The sequence below is a fragment of the Plecotus auritus genome, assembly GCF_963455305.1.
Source record: "Plecotus auritus genome assembly, chromosome: 1".
In the NCBI taxonomy this organism is placed as follows: Eukaryota; Metazoa; Chordata; class Mammalia; order Chiroptera; family Vespertilionidae; genus Plecotus; species Plecotus auritus.
This window is the reverse complement of record NC_137770.1, coordinates 41,764,556-41,779,483: the sequence shown is the minus strand read 5'-3', so window position 1 is coordinate 41,779,483 and position 14,928 is coordinate 41,764,556. Positions and strand designations below refer to the sequence as shown.

At 42.2% G+C, this 14,928-nt stretch overlaps 1 protein-coding gene across 1 annotated transcript in view; it reads right to left on the bottom strand.

Moving 5' to 3' along the window:
- Window positions 1-741: 741 nt before the first annotated feature.
- Window positions 742-14,928, bottom strand: part of ATG14 (autophagy related 14) — a 34,646-nt gene continuing 20,459 nt past the window's right edge. The window contains exons 6-10 of the mRNA XM_080643274.1: window positions 14,216-14,445; window positions 13,041-13,158; window positions 11,510-11,600; window positions 11,343-11,428; window positions 742-3,958 (exon numbers count right to left, since the gene is read on the bottom strand). Of these exons, the coding sequence (XP_080499400.1) occupies window positions 3,652-3,958; window positions 11,343-11,428; window positions 11,510-11,600; window positions 13,041-13,158; window positions 14,216-14,445 (832 nt within the window). The 3' untranslated portion in view covers window positions 742-3,651. The remainder of the gene's footprint in view (window positions 3,959-11,342; window positions 11,429-11,509; window positions 11,601-13,040; window positions 13,159-14,215; window positions 14,446-14,928) is intronic.

Sequence of the window (14,928 nt, the reverse complement as noted above, 5' to 3'; positions counted from 1 at the left end):
AGAGGAAGAGAGAGGGATAGAGAGCTAGAAACATCGATGAGAGAGAAACATCGATCAGCTGCCTCCTGCACACCTCCCACCGGGGATGTGCCCACAACCAAGGTACATGCCCTTGACCGGAATCGAACCTGGGACCCTTCAGTCCGCAGGCCGACGCTCTATCCACTGAGCCAAACCGGTTTTGGCGAAGGTGATTATTGATATGAGGACTTACTATAGCCACTTTATCTTTTGTTTTCTGGTTGCCCTGTGTTTCTGGTTGTGTGTTTTTTGCCCATGTGATTCATTAGGTTTATGTTAAAAATTTTTCACACATAGTCCTTTTTCTTCTGATTGCATCTTATCTTTATTTACCTGTGCAAGTTCAGTCCTTTTTCTCCTCCCCTTTAATGTCTTGTTGTCACAAATTATCCCCTTTTATGCTATAAATTAATCCCTCCCTAGAGAACTGTTAAAAGGTAACCATGTCACCGTAGAACAGCAGCATCATGTGATGGCTACCAAAGAAAAATCCATCTTTAGAGAAAGTATGTAACTGGTAAGCAACCAGTTTCCCAGCTTCCTAAAGATGTACTGTTATGAATACCACCATGATCAAAATTTTTTTTAAAGTATTAGCAGGCATTTTTCCTTGCTTGGCAAAAAATCCTTAAAAAAATTATCCTATAACTTATATAAAATTATCCAGGGCTAGATCTCATTCGAATAATTAGTTTGAAAAAGACATACATATTAGCAAAATACTGGTAAAAGGTTTATTATAATAATACAATAAAAGTTTAGAAAACATTTGTATGACTCAAACTGGTTTGGAAGTTGCAGAGCAATGGGAAATTCCTGCAACATGACACCACGGAAGAGATTCTCAGACACTGTAGTTCTTTTAACAGCATGCCACCAAATGCTTTTTTCCAAATTACCAACACACGAATCCTTAATGCATCCTGTCTGCTAGACCCAATGCTGACATGTTTTTCGTCTTAACGTACAGATGTGCAAAACTTTTCTTAGTCATACTCCATTACAAAAGTCTTTAGCAGACCATTTTAAGCAGCCTATTGGTGCCTCTGGATTTTTATTAGTATTATTTTGTTTCAACAAATCATTTTAATGTGGAATAAAGGACCAAAGTCTATGGCTTTTTGTTTAAAAATAAAATCCAGCTTCAATTTTTAAAAAAGCTGTTTACATATGGTTCTGGCACCTACATGAAAGAATTTAATGAGCAGCAAAAAGAATAGAAAAAACAGTGGTTGAAATGTATACTTAATATTTACAGGGTGGATCCAGTGCAAAATAATGAAAACCAAAATACCTCAGCAGTGTAAGCCAGTATGTTGGTGTTCATAACCACTAAAGGGTTTGATCATTTAACCCTAAGTAAAGTGCCTCTAGTTGATAACAACAACAAAATATACCCTATCAATCCCTACATTTCCCATATCCTTGCACGGTTTGTTGAATTACTCTAGTTATGAGTTTGTGATCTCTGGATTCTGTTCTTAAGCTTCATCTCACATTCATGGTTTCCAAGAAGCTTACTTAAGAACAACCATGACTACTGTGCATCTTTCAGCTGAAGTCAAGCTCTACCCTCAAGCCCCAAATCCCAGTCTTTCAACTCTTGAGACTAAGCTCTTCTTTGTGAGGGTTGGAAGTACCTGGTAAGTCTTACCTCATGGGATCTTACGTTCACTTGGTGTTTGTTAAGTCAACCACTCTATGAATTACAGGCCTGGATGGTCCAACACAAGCCCAGCAACATAAAGCTCAGCAGTTAAAAGAGAACCTGTTTCCTCCTAAAGTGGCAAATTCATACTCGGGGAACTTGGGACTCCTGGGTAGGAATAAACAACCCTTCTGCAACTCTACCCCAAACTCTGCCAAACACTAAATATACCAACAGCAAAAGCTATATAGCACCTCGGGTTTGGAGGCAAAGATCATCTCTAATAATTACAAGGAGAAAAGAAGCTAGGGCAGGGCAAACCCCCAAGTGATTTATCTGAGGTACTATCATGCTAATCACACTAACAAGATATGGTAATAATGCCTGTTAGGAATTTTTCATAGGATTTCTTTTTGTAGTTACATAGGATTTTTTTGCAGTTATTAAAAATAAACTACTTACATATTTGTACATAATGCCTCTCTACGGTTTTCTTAAAAGATTGTCACTAGAGAATGACAAGAAAACGAGCTGAAAATGGTCTGTTGGTGAGGAAACACCCTTCCCTGGAGCTTCCCCCAGGAGAGAGCAGTACCAGCTGTGATTTCCTCTGCATTTCTGAGGAAGGTAGTGTCCTTAGAGCAACAAAGACTTCTAGGAAACAAGCAGGACAGTTTTCCCTGGAAAAACCTGCCGCCTACTAAATCCCTTAGAAACAAATTGGACACCAGAATACTAAAGGCCACTTGTGTGGCTTTTAACCTGTGCCCAGGCAGGCATTTAACTTACATTAGCAAACAACCTTAATGACTTAATCTTTCACTCATAGAAAATAAGTTTCATTTCAAACTGCACATAGTGTAGATGGTAGGAATTCAATAATCTAGTTAAGAATGAACTAAATTCCACTCAGAATGTAAGAAAATAGGTTTACAATCTCTAGGGCATTATTGCAGCTAGAATTTCTTCTGTTCATGGATGTGGGTCCTAAAGAAAAGAGCTTAGTTTCTTTGGTGTGTGGGGAGAAAGAAAAACAGGAATGTCTGACGAGCTACGACAGAGCAGCACAAGTGAAATAATTTTTAAACTACTCCCCACCCTCCACCCCCTACCCCGCCAAAAATACCACCCTTCCAAACAAAACCAAAATCCTTGACCTAAAAACCAAACGTGACCAAATTTAAAGAAATCAAGTATCTCAAATTGCCTGCTGGTTCTCTGTACAAAAATGATCGCATAAAAACAAACTCATATTAAACAGTTTTTTTTATCTTTCAAGTCCTAATCATCAAGAATCAGTTCCTTGAGATTCAATCTCTGCAACATAAAGTGACAGTAATAGTCTCAGCATCACGAGGAATGACATGGCCTGGTCTGGGTCCTCTGGCCTGTGATCAGCATCATGAGGACCAACATGTCGGCCGCGCCTGGGTCCTCTGGCCTGAGATCAGAGGGAGCCTAGATGAATTTCTGCCTCAACAGAACTGGCCTCGTGCACTGGTCCTCCTTCCACCAACAATAGTCTGGGTAGAAGGACCTTTGACCCCTCTGTTCTACTATCCTCAGCATGTCTGTCACCACCATTGGCCATTTGACAAAGAAATGCTTATCTCCCTGATTTAAACAACAACAAAAATAGTTTAGCCTTAGACAGTTTGGCCTGTGGACTGAAGGGTCTCGGGTTCAATTCCCGTCAAGGGCACATACATGGGATGCAGGCTCGATCCCCGGCCCAGACTGGGGCAAGTGCAGGAGGCAACCAATCAATATATCTTTCTCACATTGATGTTTCTTTCTGTCTCTCTCCCTCTCTTCCACTCCAAAAATCAATGGAAAAATATCCTCGGGTGAGGATTAACATCATCAAAAAAAAACCAAAAACAGTTAAAAAAACTTTTTGTTCCAGGCATGATCTTACCTAAATACACAGTTTACTAGTTTACTTTCCTGATGCAAATCTGGCACGTTTTGATCCATGCTCGTTAACGGTGTCCAGTGTAAGCTTTGAACCAGGAGGTCACCGAGGCTGCAGCGGAGGAGATCATCCCGCCCGCACTGCTGCTGGCGATGGGCGGGGAGGCCTGGGTGCTCTGGCTCTGCGAGACTTCCACTGGCTGGGAAGGGATGTCACAAAACCGGGGGCTTGGCAAGTTCTCCCAGTCTGTGCCCAAGTCGGTTTCCTCATCACTTATGTGCTCGTCTCCACTCTCATCTGATTCTCCAGCAGCTCCGGGATCCACAAATTCCATGGACTCCTCGAGGTCTGCTCGCACTTCAAAGGGTCCCGACCTGTGTGCCGACAGTGAAGGGTCTCTAAGACACCACCATTCTCACAACACGTGATAACAGGTGACAGAAGACCTGCTGGCACGTAGGAGACCCAGAGCTATCACCGCATCCGTTCCCTAAGTCTGCACCGTGTCCACTCACTGTTGGTCTATAATTCAGTTTTTCTTTATCTAAATAACTGCCATCCAACTAATGAATAACATCACACGTCTCAATTCTACCTACTTTATTTGTGAAGACCCTGGACAGAAAAAACCCGTCCCCTGAGACCATCCATTCTGGTCCACAGCATGATTTGTTTTAAATAACTGTACTATCTGTACATTCCAATGACATAGTTTTGACAAAAACAGTCACATGATGTATATACTCGGGTATATTAATTAGTTAGTGGAACAAGTATCAAATGGTATACAAAGGAAATTAAGATGTTCTCTGCCTATGGAAGCCCTCAATTATTAAACTCAAGACCCATGATATGGCTGTGTACATGTTAGCAAAGCCTCCTGGGACTGGTGTCAACAGCCGGCTCCCACACACATTTTAAGATCATCACATAATTTTCTAGGGACATGTTTATGGCATAAAATGAGATGTGATTATTTAAAATATATTCATCTAGAATAGTGCATATTCCTGCATGGTCTTTCAGTAAAACATTTTATTGCCCAAAGTTCCCTAGTAAGTCTCCACCTCCAGATCTTTCAACCTTTCTCAGACCGCACTCCCTGTGACAGCCCCTCAGTGTTGCCGTGAGGAACAGAACCCTCCAGGCCTGCTTCTCCTTGTCCCTTCCCAGTGCCTGTCGCTCCTGCCTCCAGGAAGCCAGGCTGCATCTTCTCCAGGGGACTTCCTGCAACCAGCTATAGGGTGGGACAAGTCACTCCAGCAGCCCCTAGCTCTCCATCATTGCCCCCAAGGAAGGCCCAATGCCTCAGTTCATTTAAGAGGTTCACTAGTCATTGCTTAGGGAGAAATGACAGAGGATAGCAAAATAACAGAAATGAGAACTACCCTAGGAAAGTGCAGCCTGCCCTTCAGTCTGGGGCCAAAAGCCTAGTGTTGGCCTCCACGCGCCTCCGCAGACCTGCACCTCCGACCCGTTCTTCCAGGGCCAACTAGACTTCAGTCTTACACGACAGCCCTGCTTCCCAGCTGGGACAGCAGTAGCTAATGTTTTTGTTCTAGGCACTGTTCTCAGGGCTTTACAAGTTTTCATTCAATGGAAGATGTGCCACAGGGTTTCCCATTGGTCTCTAGTGAACAATTTACATTCCAAGAAGCCCCTCGGACCAGGGACTGCCAAGGTTCCCAGGCCTCCACCCTGCCTGGAAATCCTGATTTTGCAAGGGCTGAAGGGAACAAGAATTGGGAGGGGGTTCTCCCCACAACTTTCCTTCCTCCCCTTGAACTTTTCCCATAATCCAGTAACCACTGCAACCTGTATCTTAGCTCTGAGTGCCCCTTTTCTGTTTCCTATGGTTCTCCTTACAGTTTACTTATTGTCTCCCTTTTTTCTTTTCCTTGGCAAACAGGTCTACTCCAAAGACTCCACCTCCCCGCCCCTCAGATTCCTCTCCTCCAAGCTCCAATCCCAAACACCCGTCTGTCAGAGCTCCCCGACTGAGTGCTACTAACCGCACGTACTCTCATCTCGGGTATCTGAGCCAGTCAACCCGTCTCAAAACACGGCCAGCTGGGATTCCTCCCTCCTCCCTCACCCTCTTGCCTGACACCACCAAATAAGTCCCCTTCCCATCCTCAGCGTGTCCCCCAGCTCTAGTCCTCCCTGTATCGCTACCACCACCAGCCAGCCCTACCCACCACCCACCTCAGCTTGCCGAAGAACTGTCCCTCTCACGGTGTTTGCCTATTAAAAATGTTCACAATTCGCCAGGCCAGTGTGTCTCAGTGATTGAGTGTCAACCCGTGAACCAAGAGGTCACGGTTCGATTTCCAGTCAGGGCACAGGCTTGGGTTTCAGGCTCTATTCCCAATAGGGGGCATGCAGGAGGCAGTGATCAATGATGTTTCTCTCTCATTAATGTTTCTATCTCTCTATCCCTCTCTCTTTCTCTCTCAGAATCAATTTAAAAAGAAGTTCACAATTTAAGTGTCTTAGCTGTTCTCCCTCCTTTCCCAAACACAAGGCTCTTGGATTCTGTTCTGTTCAGTTGTGCTGTCTGGGGGTTAAGTCTCCTGACTCCCCCAGGCTCCCTCACAGGTCCAGGTCAGCTCTCCACCATCACTACTTCCTTTCTGCTAGCCTTGAGGCTGCCTTATCTACTCTTAGGGTCCTTCTTGGCATGAGACTGCTATTGTCTCCAGATCCCCTCTTGAAGCGTTTTTCCAGGAGACAGGCCAGAGTGATACAAGGGGGGAAGTGGCACATCCTTCTGGCAGAGTCCCTCACTGGAGCCACTGGACCCGTTCTCTGCTTGGAACCCCATAGCGCAGAGTCCACTTGGCACAGAGCAGGTGCCAATTAAGTATCTCACATGAAAAACTAGTGGATGATTCCTACAGCGGTCAGTAGGAAAAATTTTAGTTCCAACAACTAGCCTACATTTCTTAGCACCACCAAGAGCAGAAGAGATCCTTACAGAGGCGGCTGGGACATTTCTCTACTCGATGCCCTTCTCCCATCACTTACAACATAATCTATTACCTGCCCAGCCTGCCTGGGCCACACACACATCACACAGAATTAACTAGAAAAAGAATTAAGTCTTTCTGCTTAATGTCTTTGGGAAATACAGATTACAAAATAATTCTTCTAATTTTCAGTTTAGCTGAATAACTGACATCTTTTTATTCATGACCCTGGAGCCAGAGTATTCATCTTCTCATGATACAGGATGTTATCCTTACTGATTAAGGCAACAAGATGATTGACCTTTTTTGCTTTTTAAAAGTCTTTTTTTGCCAAATAGCTTATTTCAAAAATATTATAGAATGTACAGCACCAAGAGTAAACTCTAGACCAGGGGTGGGCAAACTTTTTGACTCGAGGGCCACAATGGGTTCTTAAACTGGACCAGAGGGCCGGAACAAAAGCATGGATGGAGTGTTTGTGTGAACTAATATAAATTCAAAGTAAAGGAGCGGAGGGGAGAGCAAGAGAACCGGATAGAACAGTCGGATCCGGCCCTTGGGCCGTAGTTTGCCCACGGCTGCTCTAGACTTTGGATGATAAGGTGTGAATGTAGGCACCATCATAGTAAAGACTGGCTCAGATAAGACTGTCAATAGATAACAAATCCAAATTCTTATTAGGAGGACAACTACATGGTCCCACACTGCAAGGAAGGAAGCAAATAGGAATTACACAGCGGCGAAGTTAGAAAGCATCTTGACTGTGAATTAACATCACCAATAAAGAAGGACAGATCGTCAAATGTGATATGTGGAGACACTCCCACCTAGGAAGTGTCCCAGCCTAAAATGAATAGCCTGCATCTCATTGCAAGGAAACACCCAATCGCAAAATGAAAATAATGTCATAAAAGACAAAGGAGGCTGTGAAAATGTTCCAAATTTAGAGGCATAGCAATTAAATGTACCACCCGACTCTAGACTGGATTCTGGAGGGGGAAATGCTATAAGGACATTATCGGGTGCACTGACAAAACGTGCATATGGGCAGTAGATTAAAGTATGATATCCATGTTAAATGTGCTGATGTTGATAACTGGACTGTGGTTAAGAAAATTCCCCCACCCCCCAAAGAAAGAAAGAAAATATCCCCATTTTTAGAAAATACACATTGAACTATTTAGGGGTCAAGAACCATGACATATGTAACTTATCCTCATAGAGTTCAGAAAAAAAATGTGTGTATTTATGGAGAGAGAGGAGGGAGGAGAGGGAGAGGGGGTGCACAAATGACCACGCAAATGGGGTAAAACACTAACAAAGGTGAACTGGGTAAAGGGTATATGCATCTTTGTACTGTTTTTTAATTTTTCTGTAAGTCTGAATTTATTTCAAAGAAAAATAAGTTATGTTGGATTCAGGATGGAATCCTCAGTTTAGCTGGTCTCCATGGAAACAGGAAGTCCCACCCAAGTTCCATTACCAGTCTCTCTCAGCCTGACTGAGGAGGTGTGGAAAGGGGGTTCTGAAGCGCTGACCTCCTGGTTCACAGACCAGGAAAGCTCAGATGTGATGAGAGCCTGGCTGTGTGTGCGCACGTCTCTAGGACAGAGCCCTCTAAATGGAGGCTGACTCAAGGGCAAGCCCAGAGAAAACTCGGATCCCCAGGGAAGTCCACCCCTAACGTAAGATTGCCAGTTTTCCTAAACCACCACCAACACTGGATATCATGTCCTTTCCTTTCTGCTAACCTGATAGATGAAAAATGGAAACCTGTTTTAAATTGCATTTCTCTATTCCTGATTGAGGCTAACGATGTTTTTCATCTGAATTCTGACTACTTGCATTTCTTTTGTGTGAACTGCCTGCTTGAATACTTTCTCTATTTTTTTTATGAGGTTGCTTGCCTTTCTTTATTGACCTGAAAGATTTAAGGAGTCTAGATTTTAATCCATTGTCTCTTATAGAGATTGTAAAATATATCTATTGCTTGTCTTTTAACATTGTTTATGGTATCTTTTACCAGAGACATTTAGAGTTTTTCCATAGGAAAATGTCTAACTCCTTTCCTTCATGGTTTTTGGGTTTTGTGGCTTGCTTGGGAATCCCCTTCCCACCCTATGATTATAAACACTGCCTTTTCTCCTATTTATAGTTTTTAAAATTAAAGTCTTTTATTTCACCTGGAATTAATTTTTTGTATGTGGAATGTCATATAAATCCAACATTTTCCCCAGATGAATACCCAACTGGCCCACCACTGAGCTATTATGATTCAACATGCCACCCTTATCATATATTATATTCCCACATACACAAGGGTCTGTTCCTGGACTCTCTTCTATTCCTCTAATTGCTCCACCGATTTGCATGCTAACAGGGTCTTGTTTTAATTACCTTTATACTATGTTTTAAAAGGGGCCAAGACCATCCCTTATTATTCTAGACTGTGCATCTAGTTAAACATTAGAATCAGCCTGTCAAAGTTCCATGAAATATCTGCTAAAATTCTGATCAGGTTTCCTTTTTGGGAGAAGTAGCACTTTTACAATACTGAGCCTTCCTCTCCCAGAAAATCACCACCCTGGCCTTCTTTCATTCAGTGCCACACCCCATACAGTGCTGGGCAGACATTCAAAAACTACAATTTGAATATTTTTTTAAAGTTTCAAAATTTTCATGTACTTTTTAAGGATTACTTCTCTATAGTTTATACTTTTGTTGCTAAAGTAAAAGGGATCTTTTTTCCCATTACTTTTTTTTAACAAGTTGTGCCTGGCACATAAGCAACTATTTTAATGTATGTTGATCTTATATTTAGACACCATACAAGTATCATTTCTAATAGCTTCGTAGTTCTTTTGGGTATCCAGTTTAATCATACCATCTACAGTAGATCAGCTCAGTTTCCTCCTTTCCAGTATAAATGCACTTTTTCCTTGTTTAAAATGTCCTGCCGTGGCTGGGCCTCCAGAGCCACGTTAACGTAGCAGTGCAAGTAGGGCACCCTTGTTTTTCCTGATGACAGGGAGCTGCCCCTAACTATCTATGTAAGCAATATGACATTAAACATCGCTTTCGCTCCATGCTTGTGGTAGGTATTCTTTATTAATAATCTTCTTAAATTGATAGTTTCCTTTATTAAGGGGAACTGAATTTTATCCATTGCTTTTCTGGCATCTGTATCAGGTTAGTCCTATGTTTTTTCTTCTTTAGTATGTTAATGTGATAAAGTTAATGTGCGTGGTTAAAAGCATGAGTACCTAATACTTGGGAGTCGTCAGCCAGATGTGTTGGGACCTGGCTCCACCACTTGTACTGGCTCTGTGACCATGGGCACGAGTTACTTGGCCTGCTGATAAGCCTGTTACCCCTTGTGTAAAAGTAAGGATAGTAATCCTGCCCTGGCTGCTGTGGCTCAGTTGGGTCAGTCACCCCATGCACCAAAAGGTCACCAGTTTGATTCCCCAGGAGGGCACACTGCGGCCTCAATCCCAGGGGGACATGTAGGAGGCAGCCAATCGATGTTTCTCTCACACTGATGTTTTTTCTCTCTCCCTTCCTCTCTCTGAAAAATCAATAAAAACATTTATTTTTTTGAAAAAGACAGATTTAAGACATGTAAAGTGTTTAGCCCAGGGTCAATAAATATTAGTCCTTATTACTAATAATAAATTTCCTAACACTGAACCATTTACAAATAAGGTACAGAGAGGATGGCAAGCAAACCGATGGAAATCAACCACTAAAATTGGGATGGATTTCTAAAGGTTTTCTGTGGCTCTTAAAATGATGAATGGTATTTGGGCTAAGGGGTTTGAAGTCCCTATACAATGGCAAAACATTCAAGGTGAACGTGCAGTTTCCTGGAGAGAGTCCACAGCTCTTTCCAAAGTTAACTACTGTTTTAGCCAGGGGCAGGGAAGAGGGGAGAAACATAAGACAATGGTTAAAGGCAGATTGTCACAGAAAGTTTACTGCAATGTGAAGGAAGCCAGGCATCCCGGTCAGTGGAGGGGACTCCCCTTGAGCCCTGGTTTGTGTCAAAGCAAATGAATGATGGGAAGAGACACCACAAGAGTTTTCCCACCTTTTATTTGTCTTTCAAAAGTGCAAATACAATAGCCAAGCCTTATCTGCAGAAATGAATGGACAGACCTCTAAGAACAAGGAAAAAAGATAAGCACCTAGAGAAGGGGCTCTTGGATGCGCCCAAAGATAAGCCTCATGAATGCCCTGCTTTTTATGGGCTGAGAAACTGAAAAGACCCCATAGACAAGTCCTGGTTGGTCTTTTTTGTTACTGATGCCTGTTTTTAAGCTAATGGATTTTAAACTCTTCATCCTATAAACATCTCATACCCTTTATCCAACAAATGAGGGCTAGATTGATTCAGTGACTAAGAGAGAATTGTGAAGAACTGTTATGGGAAGGAATGAGCAGGCACAAAAGATGCACAAGCAACAGGCTAGAGAAGAAACAGATGTGGATTAAAGGAGACGGCGTTTGATCTTCAGGGACAGCACAAGAAAGGCCAGGAACCCTTGGGTTCTTCTGTTTTAGGTGTTAAAATGCTATTAATTTTCTCTGAGAAATGATTATGTAAAAACCATAATGGCTTGAATATGATTAGCCACTGCTTCCTTCTAGATAGGACTGCATTATTTTTGTCCTGTTTGGAGATTTGGGACTGAGGAACAGGCCTCTGTACACTGCCAACACATACAACTCCACTTAAAAGTTGTCACAACAATTCCACTCAGAGAAAAGCAACCAACACCCTTCTTACCTGCCTAGGTGTTCAGAATTCGGGCTGACCAAGTACATTAGATTCCTGAGGGTATGCAGTGGTTGTAATTGGTCTAAATTTACATGCTAGAAAAAAAACAAAAAATTGATTACTATTTTCAACCATGTTAAGAAATTAAAAATTAGTTCACAGCACTTTTTCCATACCTGAGAAAAGCACAGGTAAAGAATATTTGCATTCAGTTTCTTTACTGCTCGAGTAAATTTCTGTCTGCTGAGATTTTCCCCACAAAATTCACTGTAAAACAAACAGAATTTGTAAAGTTGTATTTTTTGGAGGAAATTCTATGTTAAAACGTTCATTTTGAAGAGAGTGCTTTACACTGCAGTTCAGTATAAAACTTACCCTGAGGCCTTTGCCTCTTAAATGTATTTAAAAACTTTCTAAGAATGAACTATTCCCCTCATGGAACAATTTCACTGAATCTGTAACAATTACAAATACATTGACCCTTTGACTAAGCAATTCCACTTCTGAAAATTTATTCTACACTAATACTTGCAAACGAATGGGATGATGAATGTGTAAGATTATCCACAAGTGTCCATAGAGGACTGGTAAGATCCGGGGACACTTATGCAAAGGAAACCTCTGCAGGTGCCCACTTTATGCAGAATGAGAGCTGCAGGCCCCCAGGCTCCACACCATTGCACTCCTACCTTCCTTGATGCACTCGGTCTCCACTGTGCTCCTTGCAGCTCTCTTCCAGGGCTTTGCAGGCCTCTCTCTGCTCACAGCCTCTTTCCCCAGGGTCCACTTGGCTCCCTCCCTTCCTCCCTCAGGTTCACACGTGATCACACACCTGCCCACTCAAACACTGCAAGCCCTTCCCTGCCTCCACATCCCCTTGCTCTCACCCTGCTTGAACGTTCTCCGCGGCACTTGTCACCATCTGACATACTGTTTTTGTCCCTTCCTTAAAGTTAAGGGCCAAAAGGGTAGGGATGATGCTTTCATCACCATTGTGCCTTCTTACTACCTAGAACAGTGCATGGCTCATAGCAGACACTCAATAAATATTTGTTAATAAAAACTTAAAAAGCAAGGTGTTTAAAACACCTTGGTACAGCATGATACCTTCTGTGTTTAAAAGATGGTAACCATATTTACATTTGCTTGAAATGCAAGGATAACTAAAGGTTGGTAGGAAAGTATTAGTAGGATTTGTGTAGACTGTAAACCTTTACCTTTTTTTTTTTTTTAAACCACATGTTTTTGTTCTAAAAAATCAAACAGCCCCAGCTAGGTGGCTCAGTTGTTTAGAGCGTGTCCCAATATGCCAAGGTTGCTGATTTGATCCCAATGAATTTATAAATCAAGTGAAACAACAAATTGATGTTTTCTCTCTCTCTCAAATCATTTAAAAAAAAAAACCAAAAACATGTCAAGTGTTTACCCAGTTCTTGCACATGAGCACACCCTCTGAATATCCTGGGTTTTCCTTCAGTTCTTTTTTCAAGTGGGAGAATTCTCTGTGGTCTTCTCAAACACTTCACATGCAATTGTAAGATCACACCAGTTTGTACCACACGAGGCTTATGGAATTAATCTCAGTATCTATGGTCATTTCTGTCTGAATAACACTTAAATTATTGATTTTGGTTTAATTAGAACAAATGAGAACACAAAAAGAGCATAAGAGATCCACAACGAAGAAGACATCACTCAATTACTTGCCTGTTGCACAGCTTTTTGGGAAGATTTATGTCGAGTATATGAGACAAAATGTTGGCCAGCTGAGTCGCATAGCACAGCGCAGCGCTGATGGTGTAAGCAGGGTTGTTATGCTCCATGTCTAAAGTGTAAAAACAACCACCACACACAAAACAACCTTAATTTCAACAAAAAATACGAATGAACCTACATTTTATGATTTCTAATTTTATTACATGCTTATGGTAAAGTTTTACTCCTTCCTAATAAAAGGTCCATGTTCCATTGCTATGATTTTCTCTGAATAAAACCTAAGTAAGTAGGCCCAGCATAAATGAAATGAAAGTCCCCACCCACAGCACACACTCAGTGCACAATGCTTTTGACGACTGCTTGCTACCTGTCCTCCCCACAAAAAGTGAAAGGCACACCTGTCTGGGTGACACCACCTGTGTGTCACCAGTACATGACAGAAAGCACATCTCACTAAATATGTGCTGAATGACTAAATGAACAATTCTCACCAAAGAAAAGCTACAGGGGGTTAAAGGCTTTCTCTATTGTGGTACTCAATCTCCATTTAGGACTGCTAAAACAAGCTCTTTACAAAGTTAAAAACTATCAAAATGGGATGGGACTCAGGCTGACTACGCTTCTTTAAATAGTTAGGTCTTTTTATATAAATAAAGCAGTATCAACTCCCAAAAGGTGAAATATCTAAAATATATGTTTCCAGCACATCCACAGATGGAGAAACAGTATGTGGTATATCCATACAATGGAATGTCATTCAATCATAAAAAGAATGATACATGCAACAGTGCTGATACATGCAACAATGTGGATGAACTCTGAAAACATGCCAAGTAATAAAAGCCAAACACAGAAGACCATGTTTTGTATGATCCCATTTATATGAAATGCCTAGGACAGACACAACTAGAGAAACAGGATGCAGATTAGTGATTGCCAGGGCTCGGCTCCGAGGAGGGCGCTGGGAGTGACTGCTTCATGCCCTGGAGTTTCCTTTTGGGGTGATGAAAATGTTTGGAACTAGACAGAGGTGATGGTTTTATAACACTGTCAATGTACTAAATGCCACTTAATTGTTCACAACTGTTCATTTTGTTATATAAATTTTACCTCGATTAAAAAAACACATGTTTATAAAAGTTTCCAAACACTATCTTGCTTCTCACCAGGCCCCTGCGTGGTTTTCTTCTCTTCCACCCAATTATAGTAGGCAGAGTAGTCCCCGTTGTTGGGAAGGCTAATCCAAGGCCCTGTGATGCTGATGCTGGTGTCCCCATTGTGGTCGTCACAGACCCATCTCCCTGAGTGGTAAGTCGTCCTCCGGGCTTCAGCAAGCTTGCTCACGGTGCTGGAGGTCATGGCACTGTCACTCTCTGAAGACACATCCGCGGGATCTCTAAAAACCAGAAGATGCATAAGGGTTTCAAGGGACTGGGTTTTAAAGAGCAGGCAACAGCCCTAACCGGTTTGGCTCAGTGGATAGAGCATTGGCCTGCGGACTCAAGGGTCCCAGGTTCGATTCTGGTCAAGGGCATGTACCTTGGTTGCGGGCACATACCCGGTGGGGAGTGTGTAAGAGGCAACTGATCAACATTTCTCTCTCATCGATGTTTCTAACTCTCTATCCCTCTCCCTTCCTCTCTGTAAAAAATCAATAAAATATATTAAAAAAAAAATAAAGAGCAGGCAACATACTTGCCAGATATACAGAACACTGGGAAGAAGCACATGAGCACAGGAAGTGACGTGGAACATGCAGAGGTAAGTGAATGCTACCAGAGATGAAGATCAAACCAGCTGTGGCACAGAAGTCCACATGGGTATAAGGGGGCACCATGAGCAAGGGCCTCAAATATCAGGTTCTCCAAGATTTGGTAGC